Source organism: Bos indicus, chromosome 11, assembly GCF_029378745.1.
Source record: "Bos indicus isolate NIAB-ARS_2022 breed Sahiwal x Tharparkar chromosome 11, NIAB-ARS_B.indTharparkar_mat_pri_1.0, whole genome shotgun sequence".
In the NCBI taxonomy this organism is placed as follows: domain Eukaryota; kingdom Metazoa; phylum Chordata; class Mammalia; order Artiodactyla; family Bovidae; genus Bos; species Bos indicus.
Window position 1 is genome coordinate 28126791 of NC_091770.1, and position 27455 is coordinate 28154245.

At 44.0% G+C, this 27455-nt stretch overlaps 1 protein-coding gene across 4 annotated transcripts in view; it reads left to right on the plus strand.

Annotated features, from left to right (window-relative positions):
• PRKCE (protein kinase C epsilon) overlaps positions 1–27455 on the plus strand; it is a 542406-nt gene that overhangs the window by 322374 nt on the left and 192577 nt on the right. For all 4 annotated transcript variants that reach the window (XM_019970093.2, XM_070798091.1, XM_070798090.1 and 1 more), the window contains exons 4-6: positions 22223–22382; positions 24448–24482; positions 25838–25923. In XM_019970093.2, the coding sequence (XP_019825652.1) occupies positions 22223–22382; positions 24448–24482; positions 25838–25923 (281 nt within the window). The remainder of the gene's footprint in view (positions 1–22222; positions 22383–24447; positions 24483–25837; positions 25924–27455) is intronic.

The following is a 27455-nucleotide window of genomic DNA, read 5'->3' on the forward strand; positions in this document are numbered from 1 at the left end:
GGGTTTGATTGATGGAATCCACTGATACACAGCTTTCCAGGAACAGAACTTTTGTAGAAAAAGTAAGAACACTGAAAGTGCTTTGTTTAAGCCATGCCCCACAACATGAAGGTTCTATTAGATAACCAGTTCCTGCTTTAAGGAGCCTATAAACTAACAGGACAAAAACACAGTAGCCAAATAAACCTGTAGATTTCAGGATGAGAGTTTGTTTTACTTGGGAAGCTGAGTTCACCCTGAAAACTGGACAGGAATATCAAGTCAGCTGCCTTTTTTTTTTTTTTTTTTGACATCTCTGAGTGATGTTTGAGAGGATGAAATTCTCAAATAATTGAGGGCTCCAAAATAACGCTCCACCACCTCTCCTCAAATTTAAACATTTGTGTTCAGTTGCCTGGGAGAGACTCAGCTCTGATACCTCTTTTTCCCCTTTGCCATGGGGTCCAACCTCATGTCTACTGAACACTCAGGTGATGTTGTTATAACACCTGGAAAATCTCAGAAGCTGAAGGGACCTGAAAACACACAGCTATCCATGTAACATGGGAGAATCTGAGGCCAAGGCTAGCGAAATGACTCACCTGGAGTCACGTATATGGTTAGTGGCAGAACCAAGACTTTTTTTATTATTTATTTTTATTTGGCTGTGCCAGATCTTAGTTGTGGTAGGCAGGAGCTTCAGTCTTTGTTGTGGCATGCAAACACTTGGTTTTGGCATGCAGGATCTAGTTTCTTGACCAGAGATCAAACCCAGGCCCCCTGACCGGGGAGGAGCATGGAGTTTGGAGCATGGAGTCTTAGCCACTGGCCACCAGGAAAGTCCTCAGAAGCAAGACTTTATCCTCCATCACCAGACTTTCAGTTCAGGGCACTTTTCAATTAGGATGTAACATCTCCCCCTCTCCATCCCTCCCCTGCCTTCTCTCTTCTTCTTGGAATACCTCCCTTCACTACCCAATTCTGAGTCATGGCCCCCAAAACAAACATTGAACCCAAACACTTATTCAGTGTCACTGGCAGCTGCTGAGTCACATGCCTCTGGCTTGATCAATGCCCTGTCCCCCTGGGCCTCTCCTGATTTTTAATGGCCCTACCACCTACCCTTACTGTCTTCACTCTGGCTTCTTCACTCTGGCTGCACATTAGAATCCCCTGGTGGCTTTAAAGTGCCAGTGCCTGGGCCCCACCTGCTGAGATTGTGAATCAGTTGTCTGGGGTAAGCTGTGAGCACCAGCAAATCTCAGGCCTCTCCAGGTGAGTCTGAGGGTGCGTGTCATTCAGGATTAGGTCTAGTTATTTTTGTGTACCTGCTGACCCTTATTTGCCAGCCAATGTGGGTGCAGCATATTTAGGTAGGTAAATGGATTCCCCGTAGCTTTCTACTTTCCTAATAAGGCACAGAAGCTGTACCACTCCTCCCCTGTGATCTTACCTAGTGCCTTTGCCTTTTTGGAAAAATGAAAGGGACATATTGAAATGCCATTTTCTGTAACTTTTGGTTTGGGGAATAAAACGAATCTCTTGCTTGTGGAAATGCTCTTATCACCAGATGCAGGTCAAGGAAAGGAATAACACAGGCTTCTTTTGGGCCAAGAAGCCTAGATCTGGTTCACCAGTGGTTCTCAGCTTTGATTCCCAGTTATGATCACCTGGGAAACTTAAAAAAAAACATCCCCTGTGGAGGGCCAGTCCCCATTTAGATGGGAGTCTCTGAGGGTGGGGCCAAGGCCTCTATGTGTTTTAATGGTGAACCCTTCCCAGGGTCTCTCTCTGAAAGAACATAGGAAGAAGCTAATCATATGGACTTCCCTGTATCTCAGGTGGTAAAGAATCTGCCTGTAATGCAGGAGACCCAGGTTCAATCTGTGGGTCAGGAAGATCCCCTGGCAAAGGAAATGGCAACTCATTCCAATATTCTTGCCTAGAGAATTCCATGGACAGAGGAGCCTAGTGGGTTACAGTCCATGGAGTCACAAAGAGTTGGACTCACCTGAGCAACTAACTCCTTGGAAGGAAGGTTATGACTAACCTAGATAGCATATTCAAAAGCAGAGACATTACTTTGCCAGCAAAAGTCCGTCTAGTCAAGGCTATGGTTTTTCCAGTGGTCATGTATGGATGTGAGAGTTGGACTGTGAAGAAAGCTGAGTGCCGAAGAATCGATGCTTTTGAACTGTGGTGCTGGAGAAGACTCTTGAGAGTCCCTTGGATTGCAGGGAGATCCAACCAGTCCATTCTGAAGGAGATCAGTCCTGGATATTCTTTGGAAGGACTGATGCTAAAGCTGAAACTCCAGTACTTTGGCCACCTCATGCGAAGAGTTGACTCATTGGAAAAGACTGATGCTGGGAGGGATTGGGGGCAGGAGGAAAAGGGGACAACACAGGATGAGATGGCTGGATGGCATCACTGACTCAATGGACGTGAGTCTGAGTGAACTCCGGGAGATGGTGATGGACAGGGAGGCCTGGCGTGCTGCGGTTCACGGGGTGGCGAAGAGTCGGTCACGACTGAGCGACTGAACTGAACTAAACTGAGAAACTAACACACAATCATACATGAGGGTTTACCAAAGGGGAGAGGGAAGGAGAAATGAGGAGGATGGATTTAAAAGATACAAACTACATCATGTAAGTAGACAACAAGGATTTACTCCACAGCACAGGGAATTATACTCAATATCTTGTAGTTGCCTATAGTGGAATATAATCTGCCCCCCAAAATCACTATGCTGTATACCTGAAACGAACATTGTAAATCAATAATACTTCAATTAAAAAATCGCCTTGGGAGCCTCCCTCCCTGGAGCCACCTGAGGCTGTCTTGATGAAAGGATGGTTCAGAGCACTGATGGATTAAAGAAGTCTCTGTTGCTCCTCTTTTCTCTGGGGCTATTTCCTATCTCTCAGTCCAGAATACGCTGCTGATTCTGGTGACCCACAGGACCATAGATAGATTCGGATAGTCTTTGATTCTTAAAGTGCCCTCTCTTGATGGCCCAGCAGCATCAGCGTCACCTGGGAGTTTGTTAGAAATGCATGGTCTCAGGTCTCAACCCAGAGCTCCTGAATAGAAACCCAGGTGGGGCCAGCAACTGGTTCGCTTTAACAAACCTCCCAGAATTCTGAGGCAGGCTATAGTTTGAGAACCACTGGCCTAGTGGTTTTGTTTTATATTCACTGGTATAGTAGCATTTGCATGTCTATTTTATTTTGTCTACCTGCGCATAATACCTAAACGTGTACCTTTAGGCTATAACTAGAAAGGGCTGGACTTGGGCAAAATCATGAGCTTGGATGATGATCTTGTCAACTTTCCGAACCTTTTCAATGCTCCCTTCACTTTGAAGGGGGCCTCAGAGGGTCACAGGGTCTTCCTGCAGCCCCAGTGATTCTGGGCAGGGACAAAAACAATTCTTCAACTCACCCACACACATGACTCTGTGATATTATTGAATAAAGTTTATATATCCAAATGAAATGAAGGCTGATGGTGTCCTTATCACTAAAAATTTAATACAGAGTCAAAAGAATTTAAATGTCATTTGGAATATTTCTGAAGAAAAAAATAATTTTCTTATCAGTATTGCATTTTCCATTTGCGGTTTACCATAAACTAAGCAAAGAACAAATAATGAAATGTAACTTGAGACTCAGAATATGATGGCAGTAACCCAGCATGATGTTCTTCTTGCATCACTGTTCTGCAGGATTAAAAGACTAATTAAATTGACCTATCTAATTTAAACACAAGCATGCATGAAAATTGGAAACATCTGTAGAGGGTATCTATTAACTCAAGATGCTTGGCCAAAGACTTCTAGAGGAAAACAATGTATAGAATTCATTTCATTATTGTCAAAAAAAAAAGAATGCAATCCTCATTTTAATGTGCTGTTTTGAAAGGAATTGAGTACAGTGGAAACAATTACACATCAAGAAATGCATGTACTTACTGTGCTATTGTGGGTCCTTTAGGGATTGTTAAATTGTCTAGAACCAAGGATGGATTTTATTTTATGAAAAGACATTTTAATCACCTTGTATGCAAAGGAAGAATTTACGAGGATTTTGAGCTGTGAGCAGATGAATTGCAATGTGTTTAATACCACATTGCTTCCCTTGCCTGCTGTGGTTGATTCCTCAGCATTTCATTCAATTAGTGATAGTTTGAACTAGGCAGGAGAGGTGTTGGAGGTGATGGTTGGGGAGATGGATTCAAGAGAAGTCTTAAGAGCTCCTACTTCTAAAGTAGCTAGCAATGCAGTTGAGGGAACAATGAGAACACTACATCAAACCCTCAGTGTATAATTAATTGTTTAATGGGTGAATATCAAAGTGAATGGTAAAGACCCCAAGTCCTAAGATGCTGTTCTGGCAAGGAAAGTTTCATGGAAGATTTAGGTCTATAAGGGTGGGGAAGATTGAGATTAGAAGAGGGGAGAAAGCTCTGTCCTAGGCAGGAGGGCTGATGAAATTAGAAGCTTGGGAGGAATAAGTGTGACTTCCGTGGGGCGGCAGTCAGGAGATCCACCTGGTTCGCGTAGTCAGAGCAGGGAAGGCAGGGACAGAGAGGACCTGGTTTGTACTTGACCCCCCAGCTTTCTTTAGACTCAGGTTTGCAATCTGTTCTGCTCCCTTGAGGTCTTAGTCGTAAAGGCTGGTTAAATGCTTCAGGCAGATGTGCTCTAAACCATCCTCCAGGCAGTTCTTCGTAGCTCTAGCAGCTGTTGACACAGGGCTGAAGCTTTCATAGACCTTTCCTAATTAGTCCCCTCTGCCCTGCCACTTTTTTATAAATTAAGGTATTGCGTGCGTGTGTGCTAAGTCGCTTCAGTCATGTCTGACTATTTGCGACCCCTTGGACTATACCCTGGCAGTATCCTCTGTCCATGGGATTTTCCAGGCAGAAATACTAGAGTGGGTTGCCATTATGTACAGTAAAATTCGCTTGTTCTAGTGTATTGTTTTGTGGGTTTTGACAAATACATAAGTCGGGTAACCTCTACCGTGATCAAAATATAGAACAGTTTCACCACCTTTCAAAGTTCTCACATTATCTTTCCGTTTCATAGTGAAACTTTTTGCTCACCGCCCTCCCCACCCCCACCCCCCAAAGCACCTGGCAACCACTGATCCCTTTTCACCACCTATAGTTTTGCCCTTTCTAGAATGTCATTTGGATGGGACATACAGTATTTAGCCTTTTGGGCTTGACTTTTTTTTTTTTTCCCCTTGATGTGTTACGTTTGACATTCGTTCATGTTGATGATTGTATCAATAATTCCTTCCTTTGCTGAATAGAATTCCACTGTATGGATGTAAACCAATTTGTTTAGTCGTCCCCCAGTTCAAGTATTTATGGATTATTTCCAGTTTTTGATGATTACAAATAAAGCTGCTAAAGATATTCAAATATAGGTTTTTGTGTGAATATAAGTTTTCATTTCATTTGAGTAGATACCTAGGGATGGGACCGCTGGATCGTGCATGGTAAGCATATATTTGATTTGATAAGAAACTGAAGTGTTTTCCGAAGTGGAGAAACTATTTTGTTTTCACACCAGTAATGAAAGTTCCAGTTAGTTTGCATCCTCAGCAGCTCTTGATATTTTCAAGTTTTAGGTTATTGTTGTTGTTATTTTAATATTTTGTCATTCTAACAGGAATATCGTGGTTTCACTGTGGTTTTAATTTCCATTTTCCTAAAACTAATGTTCAGCATCTTTTCATGCTTAATTACTATCCATATATCTTTTTTGGTGAGCTGTCTTTCAAATATTTGGCTCATTTAAAAAATTGGTTTGTTTCCTTATAAGTGAGTTTTGAGAGTTCTATAAATTCTAAATATTAGTGCTTTACCAGCTATGTATTTTGCAAATATTTTCCCTCATTTTGTGACTTATCTTTTTATTCTATTAACAATGTCTTTTAGATAGCAGTTATTAATCTTCAATGTCTTTTAAATAGCAGTTATTAATCTTGATGTTCAGTTTATCCATCTTTTATGAACTGTACTTTCAGTCATAGCCAGTAAAGCTCTATCTAATTCGAGGTCATGAAAACTTTCTCCAATGTTTAGGTTTCACATGTTTTTCTATTATCTATTCTGAGGTAATTTTTGTACAAGATGAAAGGCATGAAATGTGTAAGTCACTAAGTTGTGTCCGACTCTTTGAGACTCCATGGCCTATAGCCCGCCAGACTCCTCTGTCCCTGGAATTCTCCAGGCAAGAAAACTGGAGTGGGTAGCCATTCCCCTCTGCAGGGGATCTTCCCAACCCAGAGATCAAACTTGGGTCTCCTGCATTTCAGGCAGATTCTTTACCATCTGAGCCACCTGGGAAGTCCCAGACTTATTTTTTGCATATGGATATTCAATTATTCCAGCATCACGTGTTGAAAAGACTATAATTTCTCCTTTGAATTGCCTTTCTCCCTTGTTGAAAATCAATTTTAGATATATATGTGGGCTGATTTCTGGATTCCGTTCTGGTCCGTTAATCTAGTTGTCTGTTTTTTTGTTGTAATGGTGGAAGGGATGGTCTTTCTAGTTTTTTCTCCATCCTAAGCCAGGCCCTAATTTATTTTGAAAAAATAAGTGCATCACTCTTAGTTGATTCAGGTAAGGAATAATGTGGTCCAGACTGTTCTCAGAATTTGGTCCTGGATCAGCAACATTAGGATCACCTGTGAACTTGTCCGAAATGAAATTCTCAGCCCCTCCCCAAACTTGCTGGATTAGAAACTGGAAATGGGTCCAGCAGTGTATGTTTCATCAAGCCCTCCAAACACTTCTGGTGCCTGGTGGAGTTTGAGACTATGCAAAGGAGAAGACTTCAACATTCAGGTTGTTTAGAAGAAAATAGTGATGGAATTGTGTTAATGGACTTAATTTAGGGTCTTCTGTTTTCTAATTCAGATTTGATGAGAAACTGTGGCTATTTTCTGACAATGACCATTGACTGGCTCTTATCTGAAAGAAAGAAGGACCTTTTTTCCATTTATTCTGGCCTTTAAAACATTTTTCTGAACTCCTTTGCCATGATACTCCAACATCAAACTCCTCCCCTTGAGGAGTGAGAAGCCATTTCTGATACCTAGAGAGCTTTCTCTGGTAGCTCAGCTGGTAAATAATCCACCTGCCATCCAGGAGACTCCTGTTCAATTCCTGAGTCGAAAAGATCCCCTGGAGAAGGGATAGGCTACCTACTCCAGTATTCATGGGCTTTCTAGGTGGCTCAGATGGTAAAGAATCCACCTGCAATATTGGGAGACCTGGGTTCAATCCTTGAGTTGGGAAGATCCCCTGGAGGAGGGATAGCAACCTACTCCAGTATTCTTGTCTGGAGAATCCCCACGGAGAGGACCTGGTGGACTATAGCCCATGGGATTGTAAAGAGTTGGACACAACTGAGTGACTAAGCACAGAGAGGCTTTCAAGCAGAGCATCAACATGAGAGAGAGCCAAGTCAGGAGTCTAATAGGTGTACAATTCAGGTTGATAGGTTGAGAATCAACCAGAAGTTCTAGTTAATGATTTACCAAGTTACAGGTCACTTTCACCCAGAAATCAAATAGCTGTCCCCTTGAGCTGCAAATAAGGTGGGGAGGACATTGTAAGAGCTTATAAAAAGCCCCAAGTTTCCCCAGTACCAGAAGAAAATTGTTTCGCTGTTACACCCATTCGGCAGTAAATGCAATAAGAGCTCTCCTTTTCAATGAATTGTTTGGGCCAGGCTGCTCAGCAGAGAGGCCAGAGTAGCTCCAGAATAAAGGAAGGATGCCTTGTCTCTTCAACACTGCAGTCTTTTTTTCTCATGAAGGTGATTTGAAGGAGCCAACAGTATAATGCTATAGCATCATTTTAATCCTTCTACCTTAAACACACACACTATTTTAGCTTCTCACTTCTAATTTTCTAGATTTGGTCTGGGCCTTTGCTTACTGTTCTTTTTGGAGACAGAGGATAATGTTTATTTAAAAAAAACAACAGGGTTAACTTTCATCTTTGTAGCTTCAGGAGTGAAGAGGGCACTGACCTGAAGAAAAGGAAAAAGTGACTTTTCCTTCAAGGCCCAGTGTTCCAGCTGACCACAGGCTGGCTTGGGGCAGGTTTAGGGAACACCTTGACCTAAAGCTTTCTTCCCTCCTTGGCTTGAGCAGATAGAAACTTTTTGTTCTGGGAGGTTGTGGCCTGTGTGATGAATATATCTGTTTCTGCATCATACCTCATGTCTCCTCCTGCCTTTCACGGTTCTGTAGGAAATGCCTGGAAGTGGTACAAATCAGCCAAGTGTGTGTTATGGTCGCATTCCTGTTTCTCCCCTGAGCTCCCCCAGCCTGTGAGCTGTGTGATGAGAGTGCTACCTCTCTATGAGTTTTCATTTTCCGCTGCTTTAGACGTCTGGTTTCCAAAACAGCTTTCAGAACTTCTCATCAAACCCTACATTCACGTGAAGGAAATGGGCCTCTTTCCTTCCAGTCTGCTATTAATTTTTTCACACAGTTTTTTCATTTACAGCATTAGAGGAGCAAAGTTCATTTTTTAGAAAATGTATAAGCTACTTGTTAGAATAATAGAAACAGCAAGCTTGAATTTCTTGAGTGTTTTTTTTTCCCGGTTTCTATACAGGCAGAAAAGGGTAGAAAATGGTCATTTTGTGTTATTTAATGTGTGTAGTATGGGGGGGAAGCGTGAACTTTGGAGGAAGACAATCCTTAGTACAAAATCAGGTTCTACCACTTAGTAAGATGTATGCCTGGGTGAGTCATCTAGATTTATTTAGCCCCAGTTTCCTCATTTGCATAATGGGGAGAATAATACCGATCTTGTAGGCTCTCTTCAAGAAGCAAAGATATGTTTTAATCACACACTGTATGGTAAATGGTACCTATTATTTCTATTACTAGGTTTGTTTACAAATGGAATTTGTCTCTTACTTTGGAATGTAAAATTTCCAAAATTTATCTCCTAACACCACTCTCCCTGCAGGTTCTACATGATTTTTTTCTACCTTCCCAGTACAACGTATAAAAAAGAATCTGAAATTCATCCACACTAAACTCATAATGGCCCTCCCAGAGGATCTGTGTTTTAACAGGGCTTAAAGCCTCAAGCTTAAGATAAAAGCTGACACAGTGGAGCTCAAAGTAGCAGGGATCATTTGCTTTTTTAGGACGCCACTATCTCTGAATTCCCAGCTCTCAGGAGCCAGGTCAGCCTAACTCACCTTTTCATAGGCACTAGGATCCATGTGATCATGCTTTTAATATTACCAGTGTTTGTTTTCCTTTGTCTCTCTCCAGAGGAGGGATAAATGTATAACTCAGAGGCCTGGTACCTAGCACCCTGAGGCACTCAGTAAATATTGGCCAAGTGAATGAACAATTGTCACAGCGAAAACATTTTTCTTCCAATGTTTACCCTAAGTCTCTTCCTGCTTGGTTTATCTATTACCTCCTGAATTATAGATATCTATTTCTGAGTAACAAATTATCATAAATTTATCAGCTTAAAACAATAAGAAATAGTATTATCCCATACTGTTCTGTGGGTTAGGAATTCAGGAGCAGCTTTAGCTGGATGGTTCTAACCCATAGTCTCTCGTGAGGTTGCAGTCAGGATTGTTGGCTAGGGCTCTGGCTGACCAAAAAAGCTCAACTGGGGCTGGAGGATCCAGTTCCAAGATGGCTGACACTCATGGCTCATGAGTCAGTGTGACTGACAGAGGAGGTCTCTCCCAGTCAGTTTCCGCCAAAATGGACCTCTGCATAAGGCTGCTTGTGTGCTAGGACACAGAAGCTGGCTTTCCAAGAGAGAGCCAAGAGTGAGCAAGGTGGAAGCTGCAGTATCTTTTATGACCTAGCCTCAGCAGTCCCCTTTGTCATTTCTGCAAAGTCTCTTTGGTTCTACAAGTCAGCAGGGCAACTCTAGTTGTGTAGGAGGGGCCTGCACAGAGTCCCAGGAGGCACGGATCCATGAGGGTCATCTTGGAGATTGGCCACCACACCTCTCATTCAATCCTTTCTTTTTTTCTCCCAGAAAATGAAGTTTCAAATCTTTGCTCTAGAAGGATTTCACTTGTCTTCTCTTGGACATCTCACACCTGCTAGGGATAGCCAGTCTCACAAGCACGGCTAAGATGTGGCAGAGATGTGCTTTGGCTGGAGCAGTGTTCATCCACTACTCAGGATTCTTGAGATTCTTAAGACTGTGGTAGATCTTAACCTTAGCTTAACCTTTGTTGACTAACCCTGTTAACGCTTAAACCAAGACCTCCTGAAAGGGCAGGCAGGTGACTACACTGTGTCCAGGGCCCAGATTTCCAGATTAGGAAAGTGCCCTCTTTTCTAAGTAAAGACATGGCTCTGGGCTGCCCTGAGGTTGTAAGGTCTAGGATGGGAGCTGGGTTTTTCAGAGAGAAATTGATTTATAGTAGCTGTAAGTATCGAAGAAGGCAATGGCACCCCACTCCAGTAGTCTTGCCTGGAAAATCACATGGACGGAGGAGCCTGGAAGGCTGCAGTCCATGGGGTTGCTGAGGGTCGGACACGACTGGGCGACTTCACTTTCACTTTTCACTTTCATGCATTGGAGAAGGAAATGGCAACCCACTCCAGTGTTCTTGCCTGGAGAATCCCAGGGACGGGGGAGCCTGGTGGGCTGCCGTCTCTGGGGTCGCACAGAGTTGGACACGACTGAAGTGACTTAGCTTAGCTTAGCTGTAAGTATCAATACTTCTTCCCGAGAGTCCTGGTGACCAAGAATGTATATCTGCAAGAAGCTTGCTGTCTGTGACTGGTAATATTTCCCTCTGGACAGAGATAACTTACTCATTGGGGAATTCGATCTCCTCTTGTACTTCGTTAGCACTAAGACCCAAGCTGACTGGATCTCCCTTAAGCATTTGAGGCCTTAGAATATTTCCTTAGTCTCATTAAACTGGAAATTTAAAAAATTTCCCTTGCCCCTACCCCCATCTTTTGTTCTTGATTTTCTGTGTATAGGAGTTTCTAGATATGAGACTCCAAATTTAGCAGATGTCTCTCTTGTTTTGTAGGGCTATTAGAAATACATTTTCCTTCTCATATAGTGGCTGTTCTTTCTACAACGTTCTCCTATCACTATGGATGACAACTTATGGAGAGACAGGAGTTTCCGAGGCCCTAAGAAGCAATCCTGGGAATGTCATTGGTTTTTCCAGACTGCAGTGTCCCCTGTATTGAAAGAGATGCCAGCAGCGGGGCGTTGGGGGGAGGGGGGTGTCACACCATGTGTGTGTGTGTGTGTGTGTGTGTGTAATCAGAGAGCCTGTGAGCCTTGAAGGGGCACAGGGCTGGATTCTGGCTTTGTTTTCACTTGTTAAAAGCATTATTGTTTTTGACCTCCTAATCCCTCTTTCTACATACAGAGTTGTGATCACTATCTCAGTGGAACATAAAACTTATCAGAAAAAGTTTAAGCAAGTTTTTGAAGCCAAGAGGAAAGATATAAGTTCTACGGGCACTATGCTCTTGATTGTTGTTCACTGGCTAAGTCGTGTCTGACTCTTTGCAACCCCATGGACTGCCGCACGCCAGGCTTCTCTGCCCTACACTATCTCCTGGAGTTTGCTCAAACTCATGTCCATTGAGTCAATGATGCCATCCAACCATCTTATCCTCTGTCATCCCCTTCTCCTCCTGCCCTCAATCTTTTGCAGCATGAGGGATTTTTCCAGTGAGTTAGCTCTTTACATCAGGTGGCCAAAGTATTGCAGCTTCAGCTTCAGCATCAGCCCTTTCAATGACTATACGGAGTTGCTTTTTTTTAGGATTGATTGGTTTGATCTTATGGCTGCCCAAGGGCTGATAGCCCTGATAGCTGTTTCTATAGGATGATCTAGGGTTTTTTTAACCTCTGGTAAGCTTCCTAAAGAAGGTCCATCCTCCCAATACCCTGCTCTGGAAACTAGCTGGGAGGGAGGGTGGAAGGAAGGTCAGTGTGGAGGAAGGTATGCAGAGAGTAAGACAAACTCATCTGCTTTCTGGGAAGGTGTGGGGTTCATTTGGCCAATCACCAGCCTGGACTTCATGACTTAATAATCATCCTTACTTCTTTTTATCTTCTTGAGCCAGCTCCTTTGTCTTAACAAGTCTTTCATTGCCTGTTATTTTTTTGCTTTTATCTTCTGACTCCCTGAAACTTGACTTCTCTCTCAGGTAGTCTGATAAATACCCACCTGGCCATCTTCCTTGGAATCCTGCTCAGGACCTAAGATCTCTCTGGGAAAAGCTATGGTTTTTCTTTTTAATTTTAACTTTAAAGTATTAGCAACAGTATGGAACTACCTTAGCAATCAGAGGAGTTTGGGGAAAATAAACAGGTGAGTCTGTCGTGGTAATTTGGGTAACTGTGCATATACTTAGTTGAGGAGGTCTGTGGAGGCTGGAATGAGATGGTAAAGGGACCACTTGATATTAAAGGGTGTGATTTTTAGCTCACTCGGCTTGAACCTTTCTGAATCCTGCCTGCCACTGACTGGATGTTATGGAATAGCTGATAGCAACAGTACTGATGGATGAGGGTTTTTCAGTAAATAATTCCATAACCTTTTCGGCCTGCCTGCCTTGGCATTAAGAGGCTTGTAATGTATTTGGAAAGGGGGCTGTCAGCCTTCACTTGGCATTGACACTCCCCCCTGTTCATGCTGGGAATGGACAGACGTCCTGCTAGGCCTTCTGCCGCTGCTCTCCCACAGGCATTTTTTAATAGAGCATTTTAGAAACGTGAACCATGGACATGACATCATGGACATGAGGTCCTCAGGGCTCAGATGCCCAGTAATTCAGCAACAGCTCAGTTTCCTGTGATATGAATCACAGGACCATCACTGGCACCAGTGAGGACTCTGGCCCCACCCTTGGCTGGTGCCCCACTTGGCTGATTTCCCAGGATGAGAAGGCTCTGAGCATTTAGCAGGTCTGCCTGAAGGGATTTTGCTCTGCGGTTTTTCTCCTGGCAAGCAGTGACTTTTCCTGGGTCCCAGAAGCATGTGGCAGTTCCAGTGTAACTCCAGGGTTTAATTTTGCATGGATAGAGGAGGGAGGGAATGAATAAATGCGGATAGGCAGGAAGCAAGGGGACTTCCTACTTAAGGATGATCATTATTCTCCAGTGGTTCTCCATGTCCCCATGTATACCGGAGCCTGGGTGGTGGGACTGGGGGGCTGCCCCCCCTTCTCTGCCTCAGTGACCATCCAGTTGTCCTACCACCACTGTGTCTGACCTCAGTTTACCCTAGTGCTACTCTCTCTACCCTGTCAAGTGTCTACATTTTTCACTTTTTTTTTTCCTAACAAAGCACAAACTAGCTTAAGCTTTATTTTAATTAAGTGGACAAGAGCTTATGCCCTGCCATGAATACAGAACAGGTCATTCAGAAAGGAAAGATGAGGAAGAAGAAAATGATTTGTAGTAAGTTTGAGATGCTAATCTTGAAATGCTACCAGTGCTCTTCTGATTAGATTACACAGAATAACATATGCGGACAATTCAAAACCTCTCCTCCTAGACGTTTCTGCTTCACGTCTTGTGGTTCTCTGGGAAGACATGGATAGTTCAGACTAATCTCTCTCGGGGAATTAATTGCTGTTTCCTCTTTCCTGTTTTGAACAGAAATTTTCTTTAATGTATTGTGTGAGTACAACATGTAGAACATAGCCTTTGGTATCACGTAAATATTTACTTAATCATTAAAACTCACTGTCATGTAGCATTTATTTCAACTTGAAAATATTATAAGCTATTTTCCTCATGGAAAATAAAATGAAAAGGCACTGCTCCTTTGATTTTCAATGCCTAGGTTTTTTTCATTTTGTTTTGTTTCCGTTGATCTTGCATTTTTCACAGTAAGTCCATAAAGTTAAACCAGAGATTTATTGAGTAAACTCCTCAGATACTGAGTGGGAAAAATTCCATCTAGTCTCTTCAGGGGCTTTCCCCACCCCCGAGTCATAACCACTGTTGCCTGGACAATGACGGCAATTCCTTGCTTTGTTAGTGGAGACCCACCTATTGAGGATCAAATTCAAAATATCTGAGAAGAATAATTTAGAGAGTGGCTATGGACCGTCCATTATGGCTAAGAGTCTGTGCCCAGAATACTGCCTGGCATCCAATATCCACCTAATAAACATTTTTTAGAATGTACAATTTTTAACCCGTTGGAAAGTCTCGATGTGTTTTTCTGTTTATGTTGTTTGAGGATATTTATCCTTTTCTCTTTCTCATTTTATACAAATATACACTATAGACATGTTTCTTAGTTCTCTTTTTCTACATATTGTTTCTTGGTAGACTTGGCATGTCTGCTTTTTGAAACCACTGCATTAAATTCCATTATGTGTGTGCTTGTGAATTAATCAGTCCCTTTTGATTTTCTAAGTGTCTAGTTGAGAGTGGGATGAGCGTGTGGAGAGGTGAATGGGCAGCAGCCAGCAAGAGACTTCCATACACAAAGTTGGGTACTGGGGACTCAAGCTATTCTGCCATCCTTGTGAGGTGGATGGGTCAGGGTGGGAATTCTTGAACTTGACACTCACTGTTAGCTGTGTGACCTTGAACAAATTACTTAACCTTTTGAGCCCTTGGTTTCTTCATTTGCAAGTTGAGGATAATAGCACCTCATGATGTTAGATCTAAGTTGCTTACAGTATCTTGTGTATATGTAATAACACCTCGTGTATTTTTAAGTGCACTTTATGGATGTGTAACAGTGTCTCACATATAAAATAGCCCCTCATGGATACAAAATACTTGGAATGGTGCTCACCATATGACAGGGGCCCATACATGGTAGCTGTTATTTTTCAGCTTCTGAATCATCCAAGATTTGACAGTTATTTAGATAAAACTATCAGGATGTTTGAGTTGTTTTCTTTGTGTTGTGAAATAATCTGCCTTGAAAACTGGATTCACTCTTTGCTTGGCTTCTGAGACAAGCCTTCTGAGGACAATCCCAGCCTTTTCTCAAACTGGTCACATTTCTTACTGCTCTTGTCCTAGAGCTGAGTCAGTGTTTTTACCCAGCCCAGTCTTCCCAGGACTCCACTCTGGAGGTGGAGTGTGCTCCTCCAAAGCCCCTGATGCATGGGGTGGGAGGAGACGGAGCCGACCCCCTTTTATTCACAGTGGCAGGGCTGAACTGTCTGGAGGCAGTCGGACCCCAGCCAGGGGAGGTTTTGTAGTGGGATGGGTGAGAGTATTCCACTTTCCCTCAATCAGAACTGTCACGTTGGCACCTGGGGCAGAGAACATGCCAGCCTGGTGTTTAGACAGAGCGCTGCAGTACTATTCCTGATGGATAAGAAAACAGACGCCTGAAGAGATTAAATGACTTGTTCTAGGTTATAACGCAAGTCTGGGGTAAAGGCAACATTTGTCCAATCTCCCAGCACCTAGTTCAACCATAGTGGTAGAAAGAGAAGGTCAAAAGAAGGAGGTGAGAAGAGATCAAGAAGACCACCCATGGGACACTTGCTTGTGGAGAAGACCCCTATGTGCACTCAAAATCAAGAGTAGGTAATTGATTGAGGGATCGCCTGCAGTGAGGAATGACAGTGGTGCCCAGAGGTGGCCAGTCAAGCAAATTGGTCCTTCTGACTGGTCCAGGCTCCAAGGTCAGGGGTCTTGGGCGAGCTGGAACTTTGGGCTTGGCAGTCCTTATTACACATGCCCTTGAAGGAAGTGCCAGCATCTGGGGATTCATAACCATCAGCCTATTAGGAATTCCCTGCTAGATATTCTTTCACTGAGAGGCATTCAAAGAGCACTGAGTTTAAGGATGCCAGTTCAGTCCTGTCACTTGAGCCCCCTTTTTATGCAGGAGGACATGAGATGAGGTGAGGGAGGTGCTGATGAAGCAATGGGACCTTCAATAATCAGACAGACCAGAAGAGGTAGCAGAGGGTTTGGTGCCAGGGGCTGCCTCTCCCTGTGATTGTGAGTGTCCTTCTGGCCTAGACTGAGAAGTCTCAGCCCAAGGAAAAGGGGCCAGGTGAGGCTGACCAACAAAGAAGAACTGTGAGGTGTGGGTTCTTTGTGCTTCTTCTGCCACTTGCCTGCAGCCTGTCAGAGATTCTTCTGAGCTTTGGGGCTGTAAGATACTCATTGGTATAGAAGACCCTAGGAATTTGAGCTTATAGGCAAATCACAGCCAGCAGAAAACACTCTTGGAATGTTGTTAGAGATTAAGGTTACCGAAGATCTCATAGCTACTTCACAGGGTGTCTCCTTAGCTTCATGCCTTTGTGAATTCTTGTTGTTATATCTGAGCAGCCAAGATCTTCATTTACACAGAAAGTTTCACAAGTTATCCAACTTTGTGTTGGCCTCTCCCTGACTTGGGTCATCCCTTCTGCTGTGTGGTAGATGCAGATGCAGCCATAAAACAAAAGATTTATGTAGGCAGAAAGGAAAGGAAAGGAAAGAAAGAAAGGGAAACCAGTGCTGGTTTCACCTTGTGGGCTGTGGCAAATGAGCCATCAGCCTAGGTGGGCATGGCTGAGGACATCCAGTGAAGGGATGTGAAGAGCATGCCTCGGCGCAAGTCACAGATGTCGGGGCAATCGGGGTGACCCAGCCCAGAACCACAGGCAGCTGGGGAAGCTGATAAAACGTATCTTGTCTCTCCTGATCTCCAGGCCAACAGCTGCTGCCCTTTCCTCCTCATTCATGCCATGTAGTCCCCACTCCTGCAACGTGAGTGACCCTCCCATTACCTCATGCTGTAGGTGGAAAGAACTGCTATTAAAAATCATTAAAGGACTTCTCTGGGAGTCTAGTTGTTAAGACTCCAAGCTTCCGATGTAGGGGGTGTGGTTGATTCCTGGTTGGGGAACTGAGATCCCGTATGCTGTGCACTGCAGCCAAAAAGAAACCATGTATTAAAAATCTCATTAAAGAGTATTAGAGAACATTTTTCAAATATACAAATATATAATCCCATCATCCTAGTTTAACACAATAATTCTTTCATGTTACCTTCAACCTGTAAATATGTTTGTGTTTCTGTGCCTCCTGTTTTCACAGTTTTAGATCACGTTTCCCCATGTTCCTGCATAGTCTTCTCTCAACATTTTAAAATTGATATAGATGTAGTATAATTCATTAGACCATTCTCCTAATGTGAGATATCAAGTTGTTTCTGTTTGAAGGCTGATTAGACATGCCTTGGGGAACATGTATAAGTTATAAGTGTATAACTTTTAGTTTCTGTTGAATTATTGACTTAGAGTTACTTACTAAGGAATTGCCTAATCAGAGGATATGAATCTCTTTGTGATGTTTGCCATGTACTGTAATATTGCTTCTGAAAATATTATGCGACATTGCCTCTAGCAGTGAATGAATAAATCAGTTTAATAGCAGCCTTCCAAACAGCTGATAATTCCATTTTAAAACAAATTTGTTTCCTTATTAGGCATTAAATGGTATGTCAATGATAGGTCAAGAGAGCTCTGTATTTTAAGAATTCCTAGTAAGAATGAATATTTTATATTTCTCCTCCTAAAAATTTTATATTTATGTCATTTACATTCTTAGCTACAACTAAAGATTTATTGATATGTACACCTCCGTGGTATGTTTGCCATTGAGTTGGAAACTAGTCAAACGGGAACAAACAAATCCAGGCTGTAGAATGCTCCACAAGACAACATCCTATATTTTCCATAACTTTGTCATAAGAAGGAAATAAGTCAAGAAAATTGTTCTTTATTAAGAGATTAAAGAGACATGGCAAGCAGATAACTTCCTTGAGCTCTAACTAGCTCCTGGATTAAACATTTAAAAACAACAGCAACAATAAAGGACATTTAGGGGACAGTTGGGTTTTCCAGGTGGCGCTGGTGGTAAAGAACACCGCTGCCAGTGCAGGAGATAGAAGAGACGCGGGTTCGATCCTTGGGTCTGGAAGGTCCCCTGGAGGAGGGCATGGCAACCCACTCCAGTATTCTTGCCTGGAGAGTCCCATGGCCAGAGGAGCCTGGTGGGCCACAGTCCATAGGGTAGGAAACAGACACAACTGAAGTGACTTAGCACACACACACGTGCAGGGGACAATCAGGGAGATTTAAATATGAACTGTCTATTGGATAGTTATAGCAATGTTAAATTTCTTGACTTTGATATTGTGATTATGTCAGAGAATGTTTTTATTCTTAGGAGATAAACCCTGAAGTATTTAGGGGTGAAGTGTTGCTTCAAACGGTTCAGAAAAACTATATATCATATCTTCATCTTATATAATAATATATTGCTATTAATATAATTATAATTATGTCATAATGTAGTTATGTTAATGCCACTAATATATCATGCTGTATTATATATGGATATATAATGAATTATGCGTGATATTTGATATATATTGCTATTATATTGCACACATACATGTACATATATGCTTGCATTTATAGTCTATTCTTCCACTCTTGCACCATGCACCCTCTCTTACCCATACAGGTGTCTGTGCTCCTGCATGCACGTGCCATGCATTACCCACTACCCCATGGAAGTTGCATTTTAATAGAGAGAGACCCTTCACATCAGGGGAAATGTTGAAGGTGATCCATTTCTAGCAGTTTCTCTAGGCCCAACAAGGAGATTCTATGGGGCTGAGGAGCCCTGTAGCTCCCCTGTCCAAAGATGTGTGGAAGGCAGGTGTTATCATCAGCCAGGAGTCCCATCCCCTTTCTCATGCAGCCTCGTGTGCAAACCTCCTTGGAACACAAAGTTGATTTACCTGTTCCTTCTGTTGCCTTTAGTCTCCCCATATATTGAACATAGAAGCTGACTTTTAACAGGCCATGCACAATGTGCTCTGGAGCAGGATAACAGAACATTTTGGAGAAGTTAGATCAGACAGACCCGACCTTAGCATGGGGTTATCCTTGGCTCTCTTTCTAACCTGCACCCAAGACCCTCCCATCCCCCCCCCACGCCCCCCCACCTCCCACCCCCTACAAATTTTATACAGCTTTTCTCACAGCATCAGTGCAGCCCACAAACAGGTTTTCAAAAGTAAGTGGGGTTTGGCAGAAACCAACACAATTTTGTAAAGCAATTATTCTTTAATTAAAGAATAAGTAAATTTTAAAAAAGCAAGTGGAGTTAAATTAACTGGGTGCTGCATTTATCTATTAAATCAGTTAAACACAGTTTAGAATGTCCAGTTTGGTTACTGTGGTCATTTCTATAAAAAGTTGAGAAATAAGGCCCTCGGGGACCCCTATAACCCCCCATATGGCAGCACTTCTTTGAGAAAACTAGATTAAAGTCCTCACCATTTTGACTGAAAACACAATGTCCAGAATCAAGATGACTATAAAATCTGAGGACTTTGTAAATCAAATTGCATTTTAAATGCATTAGAGCGTACTGTTGATATGTATTCCATGGTAACACCTTCTGTGAAAGAATTTGACGGATGCTTTTGTACAAAGAGAATTCCGCTCCCCTGGCCTGAGCTACCCCAAGGCTGAGTTTGGGGAGTTTGGATTTTTTGTCCATCAGGTTTGTAGCAACTAAGGACTATTGAAAAGATTTGTTTTTTTAAATACCACATTTTTCCAGCTTCTAAAAATAGAATTTTCTAAATACACTGAAAAGTATGAAGCAGAAATGAAAGTCACCTCTAATTTCACAACTGAGTGATGATTGTCATATTTATGCATGCGTGTGCATATGTAGGCATCTCTAATTAGAAGCAGGACCTTTCCTTGAGAATTTGCTCATCTGGGTCTTACCCCCTAGGTTGTAGAAAGTAGGAGGTGGTGCGGGCTTTCTATACCCAGAAGGTAATCAGTGTCAGAGACTTTGTGAAACAATAGGCACCAGTTAAAAAGGAAACCCCTTCAGGTTGGGGGGTATGAAGCAGGAGGTCCACAGGCAGACCCCCTTCTGGGTCATCCAGGGGCAGTCCTGAGAGCACAGCCTGGGAGCCCTGCGAGCAGCCTCCAGTCAGCAGTTCTGCACATTTGCTTGGAGGCTGCTTCCCTCTGAAAGCACATGCTGGACGTTTGCTCCACATTGTTCTTTTCCTCCTTCAGTTTGATGTTCTGCCCACCCTACCTTCTCTGGACTGACAAGATGCTCTTGGATTAAACAGATGTTTGACTGACACATGTGGCCACCGCTGCAGGGAACCTTGTGTTCAGAGAGGTCCATGAGGGGCGAAGTTGACTCCCCTCAGGACTGACACTGTTAGGCTGGGGAGATGGGTGCCGGCTGGTGCAAGGGGGCTTGTTGGGGGGTGGAGCCTTCCCAGTGTATTTTTACCCACCTTCCAGGGCTGCTTGAGAGTGTCAAGAGCCTGGCAGGAGACCCTTAGCCTGCCTTCTCTGTGCTAGGGGAAGCCTCAGGCAGCCCAGCTCTTCCCTAATGAGAGCCACCAGGTAAGAGCTTTGGAGACTTGCTGTAGGCAGAGTGGACTGTCCCTCGGAGCAACAGGTGGCCAGCGGAGCAGGGACCTCTCTCTCCCTCTCCGGCATAGAATCTGGGCTCTACCACTGTGTGTGTTAGTCACTCAGTCGTGTCCGACTCTTTGCGACCCCACGAACTATAGCCTGCCAGGCTTCTCTGTCCATGGAATTCTCCAGGCAAGAACACTGGAGTGGATTGCCATTCCCCTCTCTAGGGCTCTACCACTAGATAGCTGTATTAACAGAAAAGGTTACTTGAGCTCTTCATTCTTCAGTTTGCAAATCCAAGAAATGGGGGTAATAGCAGTACCCTTCAGCTGGGGTTGTGATGCTTCAATGAGTTATCACACATAATGCATTTAGCATGGCACCTACCAGAGTGCATAGCTAAGGTGGCTCAGATGGCAAAGAATCTGCCTGCAATGCGGGAAACCCAGGTTCGATCTCTGGGTCAGGAAGATCCCCTGGAGAAGGAAGTAGCAATCCCCTCCAGTATTATTGCCTGGAGAATACCATGGACAAAGGAACCTGGTGGGCTACAGTCTGTGGGGTCACAAAGAGTTGGACACAACTGAGTGACTAACACTTACCAGAGTGTAAGCCCTTGACAGACGTCAGCTAGTATTGTCACTGTGTTAGTCTGCTCAGGCTTTAACAAAATACCATAGAATACAGGCTTAGACAGCAGAAAGTTACTTTTCACAGTTCTGGAGGCTGAAAGTTTGAAATCAAGATCTCGGTGTTCTGGTGAGGATTCTCTGCTTGGCTGGTTTACAACCACCTTCTCGTTGTACCCTCTCATGGCAGAGAGCAGGCGAGCTCAGGTCTTTTCCTCTTCTTATAAGAGCACTAATCCCATTATGCGGGTACACCCTCATGCCTACATTTAATCTTTATTACCTCCTAAAGGCCCCCCAACTATCACATTGGGGATTAGGGCATTAATGTATATATTGGGATGTGTGGTGGCACATTCAGTACTTAATGGTCATTATTATTTTTATTGTCCCTTTGCAGGGTGTTCTTAGGTTTGGGACAGTCTTTGAAAGGGAGGGAAGGAAGAAGTGGGGAAGATCTTTCTGTCTCCAGTAGGTCTTAAAGCCCATGGTGGTGGGTCTTGAACCTTCTGGAAACTGTCTGCTTTCACAGTGTTCTATTTCCCTCTCCTTTTAACCTTTAGGGAAAGGCTTTTTTTTCTTTTTTGCTTTACTCTAGGTAAGAGGGAAGAGGAAGAAAAGTCAAGTTTATTAGGCAGCTACTTCTCTGAGCTTGGCATCTGGGTGGGGAGGGAAGTCACGCCGTTGACTCCAAACCACACGCCTTAGGGCCATCACCATCATCCCCACTGACAGAGGACAGTGCCTGCAGAGGCTCCAGATGAGGAACACAAGCAGTCCTAGGTCCCTTCTCAGGAGGTTCAGTAGATTTGAACCTGAGCCTCCGACCCCACACCCTTGCAACATGTAGTGGGTGTGGGGAGGAGTAAAGCGGCCACACCTGGAGCAGGAGTAGGGTTGGGATGGATGCTGAATGCAGCTGTTGTGGGAAAGTGCATAGTCTGGGCCTTGCAGTCACGTGGTGCGTACTCACTGGAGCAAGTAGTGAGGCTCTTTAGACCCCTGAATTCCTCCACCAGCGGAGGCTGCCCCCACACAACCTCCAGATCTCCCGGGCTGGAGTAGCTTTCCCACGGAAGGTTATTTTCAAGGGATGCTAACCCATACTGTATTTTCTTCTGTGCTCTTGTCCCTCCTCAGCCCCTAAAGACAATGAAGAACGTGTGTTTCGGGAGCGCATGCGGCCCAGGAAGCGGCAGGGGGCTGTCAGGCGCAGGGTCCACCAGGTCAACGGCCACAAGTTCATGGCTACGTACCTTCGGCAGCCCACCTACTGCTCCCACTGCCGAGATTTCATCTGGTAAGGTCCTCTTTTCTGGAAACCTCTCAGTTAGACTTCTCGGCAGCGAGAGGTGGGGGGAATGGGTCAGGAGATTGGACACTTTATGTAAAAAATGCTTATGTGCTTTAATTCTTTATCTGACTACAGAAGACTTTTCTGCAAGGCTGAGTGGTGCTTGGGGGGCTAGATGGGAAGAAGAAACTATGCTTCCTGGTTCCTATATATGGAGATATGTAGGATCATATTATATCTCATATTTAATGAGTTGGGATTTTATAACCAATAATGGTATTGTGGGTTTTTTTTAAAGAACTCTTAACTTTTAGAGAGGGAATCTGGATTATTTACCAACAGAATGATGGATTTCTTAGATTTGTTTTAAAAAAATAACTGGAAGGAGGGGTGAGGGGCTAGGGGTAGAGATGAAACAAGGCTGGCCATGAATTTATCATTGTTGGAGCTACTCACAGGTACCTGAGGGTCTACTATATTCATCTCTCTATTTTTTTTATACATTTAAATGTTTCCATAGAAAGCTTAAAAATATTCCATTGCCAATATTTATAATACAAAGCAGTTCTTAGTAACTGTCATAACATTGGTGCTGATAGGATGCTGAGATTTCAGAAAAGAGAGATGCATTGGCTGGAGTACTCAGGGAAGGCTTCCTGGAGGAGGTGGCAATTCTCTTTTTATAATGACTAGGATTTTGATAGGCAGAAACAGGTAAGTAGTAGGCCTTTTGGGGAGGTGGAGAAGGACAAGGAATACTGGCCTTGGGGATTAGAGGGAGACTTTTGATGAATACCTACCTTGTGTCAGGGTCTCTCTTTGGCTCTGGAAATCTCTAAATCTTCCCAGCATCCTATGAGCTATGTATTATGAACACCATTCCACTAACAACAATACTGAGGCTCAGAAATGAGACCAGCCTATGGCCCTCCAGCTAGGATATGTCAGAGACCTGATTCCACCCTGGTGCGCACAACTAATGGCTCATGCTCAGCCTTCCTAGCCCCTCTCTTAGCTCTCTGGAACTGATGTGGAGCTCGCATGTTGGCAGTCCCATGGAGGAGAGTGAGCAAGGCCATACTGCAGCATCAGTGGAGAAGGAGAATGTTCAAATTGCACTCTGAGGACCCCCTGGATTCCCATGGTGTCCAGGAACACCTTGTCTCACCCTTGTGGTGTTCTGAAACTAGTCACAGAGGCTGGCATGGACATCCAAGGTGACACAGCTTAGAGCAAAGTCAACCTGATTAAAGCAGAAATAACGCCCAGCTCCATCCACAGACACATCTTATTCCTGGGACTGACAGGCGTCTGACCTGTATCTCTGTATTTTGGTCAAGAACTGGGGAACAGGTTCTGAAAGCTTACCTTAGAGATTCAGGTCTCCTCTAAGCCCATGGCCAATACGACTGAACTCTGGGTTCCCTTAGCTGTAGCCCCAGTGACTTCTGGCTCCTTTTACTGGACTGGGCACTGCAGGGAGCTGACCAGTTGGTGGTGGTGTCCTGAGGACAGGTTGGCTGGATTGTCCTGTGTCCAGGCTAACCCTAAACCTGCCTTAGGGGACCCTATGCTGGCCATGGAAGGAATCTGTGATGTTGGCCTTTACCCAAATGGTAGATTGAACTCCCAGTCCTGGCCGCACTCTGCCCTATAAACCTTGACTTCTCCTGGAATGCTCAGGAAATATGCTTGCCAGCGAGAATCCTTCTCCACAACTGTCTGCAAAGAAGGGCACGCTCAATGACTTGAGGCCCATGGAGAGCAAGCAGGGTCTCTGGGGCTTTCCAGAACACAGCTGGGCCGCTGGAGTGGCTGTTTGTATAGGAAACTGAGCCCTAACACTGACCAAACCTTGCACCCATTCCAAGCGCTGGGGCTGTTCTTGATGGCCTTCAGAAGGAGTCATTTTAAGGCACCCTTCAAGTGGGAGTGAGATTACTACCCCACTGCTGAGTGGACTCCACTCAGCATTTGGTACGCTGTGGGCGGTGGCCAGAATGGGGTGGCTTTGTGTGGCTTTTGACCTACTGGAATTCATTTTCTTAAAGAGCTGTTTTCTTCTTTTCAGGGGTGTCATAGGAAAGCAGGGATACCAATGTCAAGGTAAGAGGGTGTTGTATGAAGTAAATCCCTGGGAACCATGGGTCAATTCAGATCACGACTGCCCGTGGAAACAGGGGCTGGGTTGGATGAGACTCAGAGCTCTGTAGGCCCCCCATGGTCACGCTCTCTCTCTGCAAAGCGAGACCCCGATTTTCTTTTGTCCCTGCCTGGCCACCGCTCCACCATAGCTGTGTGGGAGTAGATGTATAGGAGTGCCTGTGGGGCCCACTATCTGCAGGTGGCCCGGGGGCTCAGCCTTTTGGTGCAATGTTTTCGTTGTGCCTTTTTCTTTCCCCATGAGATGAAAAGCTTCAGGAAGATGCCCTTTGGAGGCCCGCCGTGTCCTGAACCGGGTTCTGTGTGTTCTGTAGGCTCCCCACTCTCCAGCTCCCTGAAGAAGCTTCCTGCCCTGCTTGTTTTATTCTGTCTCACTCATGGTCCTTGCTGCTTCTTTCTCTCTCCCTCTCTTTTTTATTTTTATCTCTTCTGTATCATCATTAGCTCTTAAAGATTTAACAGTTGCTTGAAAGTATGAGAGGGTTTGTTTATTCCCCAGTTAATTGACGACAAATGCAAGGTTAAGTTATCTAGAACTGGAGGGTGGTATGTGATGAGGTCATGCTGAGACTTCTCTGTGGTTGGAACTGGGAGACCAGCCACTAGTTGACTTGAGCCTCACCCCTGGGGGACTGGGGTAGCTTCTGTGGGACGTGGCTGTGTCCTGGAGGTAATGTGTGAACAAAGAGTTTACACATGTGACAGTTCTTAGATTCCTGGCATCACCTACTGTCCACACTGGCCCATGACACTACAGACAGAGTGTCAGCCATTTCTTGGGGAAGTATTACATACAATGAAAAATTTTAAATTTGGCACAAAAGGTATATCCAGATCAAGGAGCTAGAGAACTTCTAAGTCACAGAACACCCACTCACGTGCTGCTGGCCTCCCTACCTCCCCAGCCAGCCCTGGTGGGACCTTGAATGGAACACAGGGAGCAGCAGCACCCTGGGTTGACAGTGCTTCACAACTGGGCGATTGTTTCCTGATGCTGGCATAGAGAAGCAAGAAAATTGATCGGTACTCCCGGAACTAGAGAAAACTGCTGATGCCCTTTGGATATAAATGGTCCATTCTTCTCCAGAGCATTTAGGAAACCCTAATGGCTCTGATGGCAGAGTGCTTTGAAGTGATTGCATAAAGGGCTTCAGGTAGGGCATTACAATAAGACTCTGCATTGGAGACAGAAGGGGCAGGGCTCCCCTCGCTCCTCCACAGAGACCTCATTGAATCGCGGGATGGAACCTTTCTTCCCCTGCTTGTCGCTCAGCTCTCTCATGTTTTGCTGTTTGCAGTCTGCACTTGCGTGGTCCACAAGAGATGCCATGAGCTCATAATTACGAAGTGTGCTGGATTAAAGAAACAGGAAACTCCCGACGAGGTAAATATTTATAACATTGAAATTCTGGGCTTTCTTCCCTGCCATCCCCACCCTCCACTGCCTCCTCTGTGGTCCCCAAGAAAAACCTTATCTCTCTGAGGTCCTGTTGCTTTCTTCATTGTGTTGATCAAAAATGAAGGGAGTTGTCCACAGCCTTCCGGCATGAGGTACAATCTACAGAATGAGTGCAGCTCAAAGTCGGGCTTGTGGGTGTAGATATGATGCCAAGGGTTGTATGGTCCCCAAAAGAAAGCCCAGAGGAAAATTTGAGTTATTTTATGTCATTATCTCATCGAAGCAGTGAAAGGACTCACTGACATGTCAAGGGCTCCACACAGCTCATAAAGAGTGAGAGACAGCACACGCAAGCAGGAGCCTTATCTTTATGAGGTGATGGAGGAATGGAGTGGGATTAGCAAATCTAAGAAACACTTAAGAGGCTGGAAGAACCACAGTAATAACAATAGCTGACATTCATTGGGTACTTACTGTGCCCTGATTTAAGCACTTTATCATATATTATTTAAAGCCGTAACAACCTTAATGAGATCTATCTTCATTTTCCAACAAAGAGAATAGAAGCATAGAGAGGTCAAATTAACTTGCCTTAAGCCTCACATCCTAGTATGTGAAAATGCCAGCCAGTCTGTTCCAGAGTCTGAGTCCTTGACCACTGTACTGTGTTCTCCTCATCTTAGAAACTTGTGTCAAATTGACTGTTACAAAAGTTGTTAGGGGTAAAGAAGCAAGAATATTTGACTTGAAGCCAGGTTTCTCTTAACTGAGTAATTGAGAGAAGAGTGGATCCACTAACAGAGGTAAAAAAACCTCTTAGAGAAAATGACAGGTGTGAATGCGAGTAGAGGAGTTATCTGTGTTCACGATAGTTGATTTCAAAGACATACTTTTAATTATTGGTGAAATAAATAAATATCATATAATCATAGGCCATTAGGGCGAGAGAGACCCTGGACGGGATTATAATCAGTTAGGTTTATAATCAGGCTTCCAAAAGGAGGCCCTTCTATTTTTAAGAAGCAGGGTCTTCTACCTGCTTCTTAAAAACAATTCAACAAAGTGACACCTTGACACCCAAAGCATTTTCCATCTTTATGGAAAGCATTTCCATCTCCTTTTGATTTCACACCATCTCTGGAAAGCAGGAAGTCACGAGGCTTAGACTGAGTATCCCATGTCCCTGGAAAGCAGACAGCCCAAAGCACCAAAGTCGTTTACTGAGGTTCTACAGTCATGGTAGGAAATCGCAAGTCACTGTCCCCTGGCTCTCCTGACTCCTGTTGTAGGATCGTAACCATAAGTATGCTGTTACTCTCATTAGTTTCTTAAGTAAATGAAAGAAAAAGGTAACTTCCTTGCTGTGTGTCTGTCTGTCTTCTTAGGGACATTTTATTGAGCACTTCCTGTATGCCAGATGATTGCTCCATGACCCACAGAAACAAAGAGGAATACATGATTCCTGCTCTTAAGGAGCTCATAGGTGAAGTTGCTCAGTCGTGTCCGACTCTTTGCGA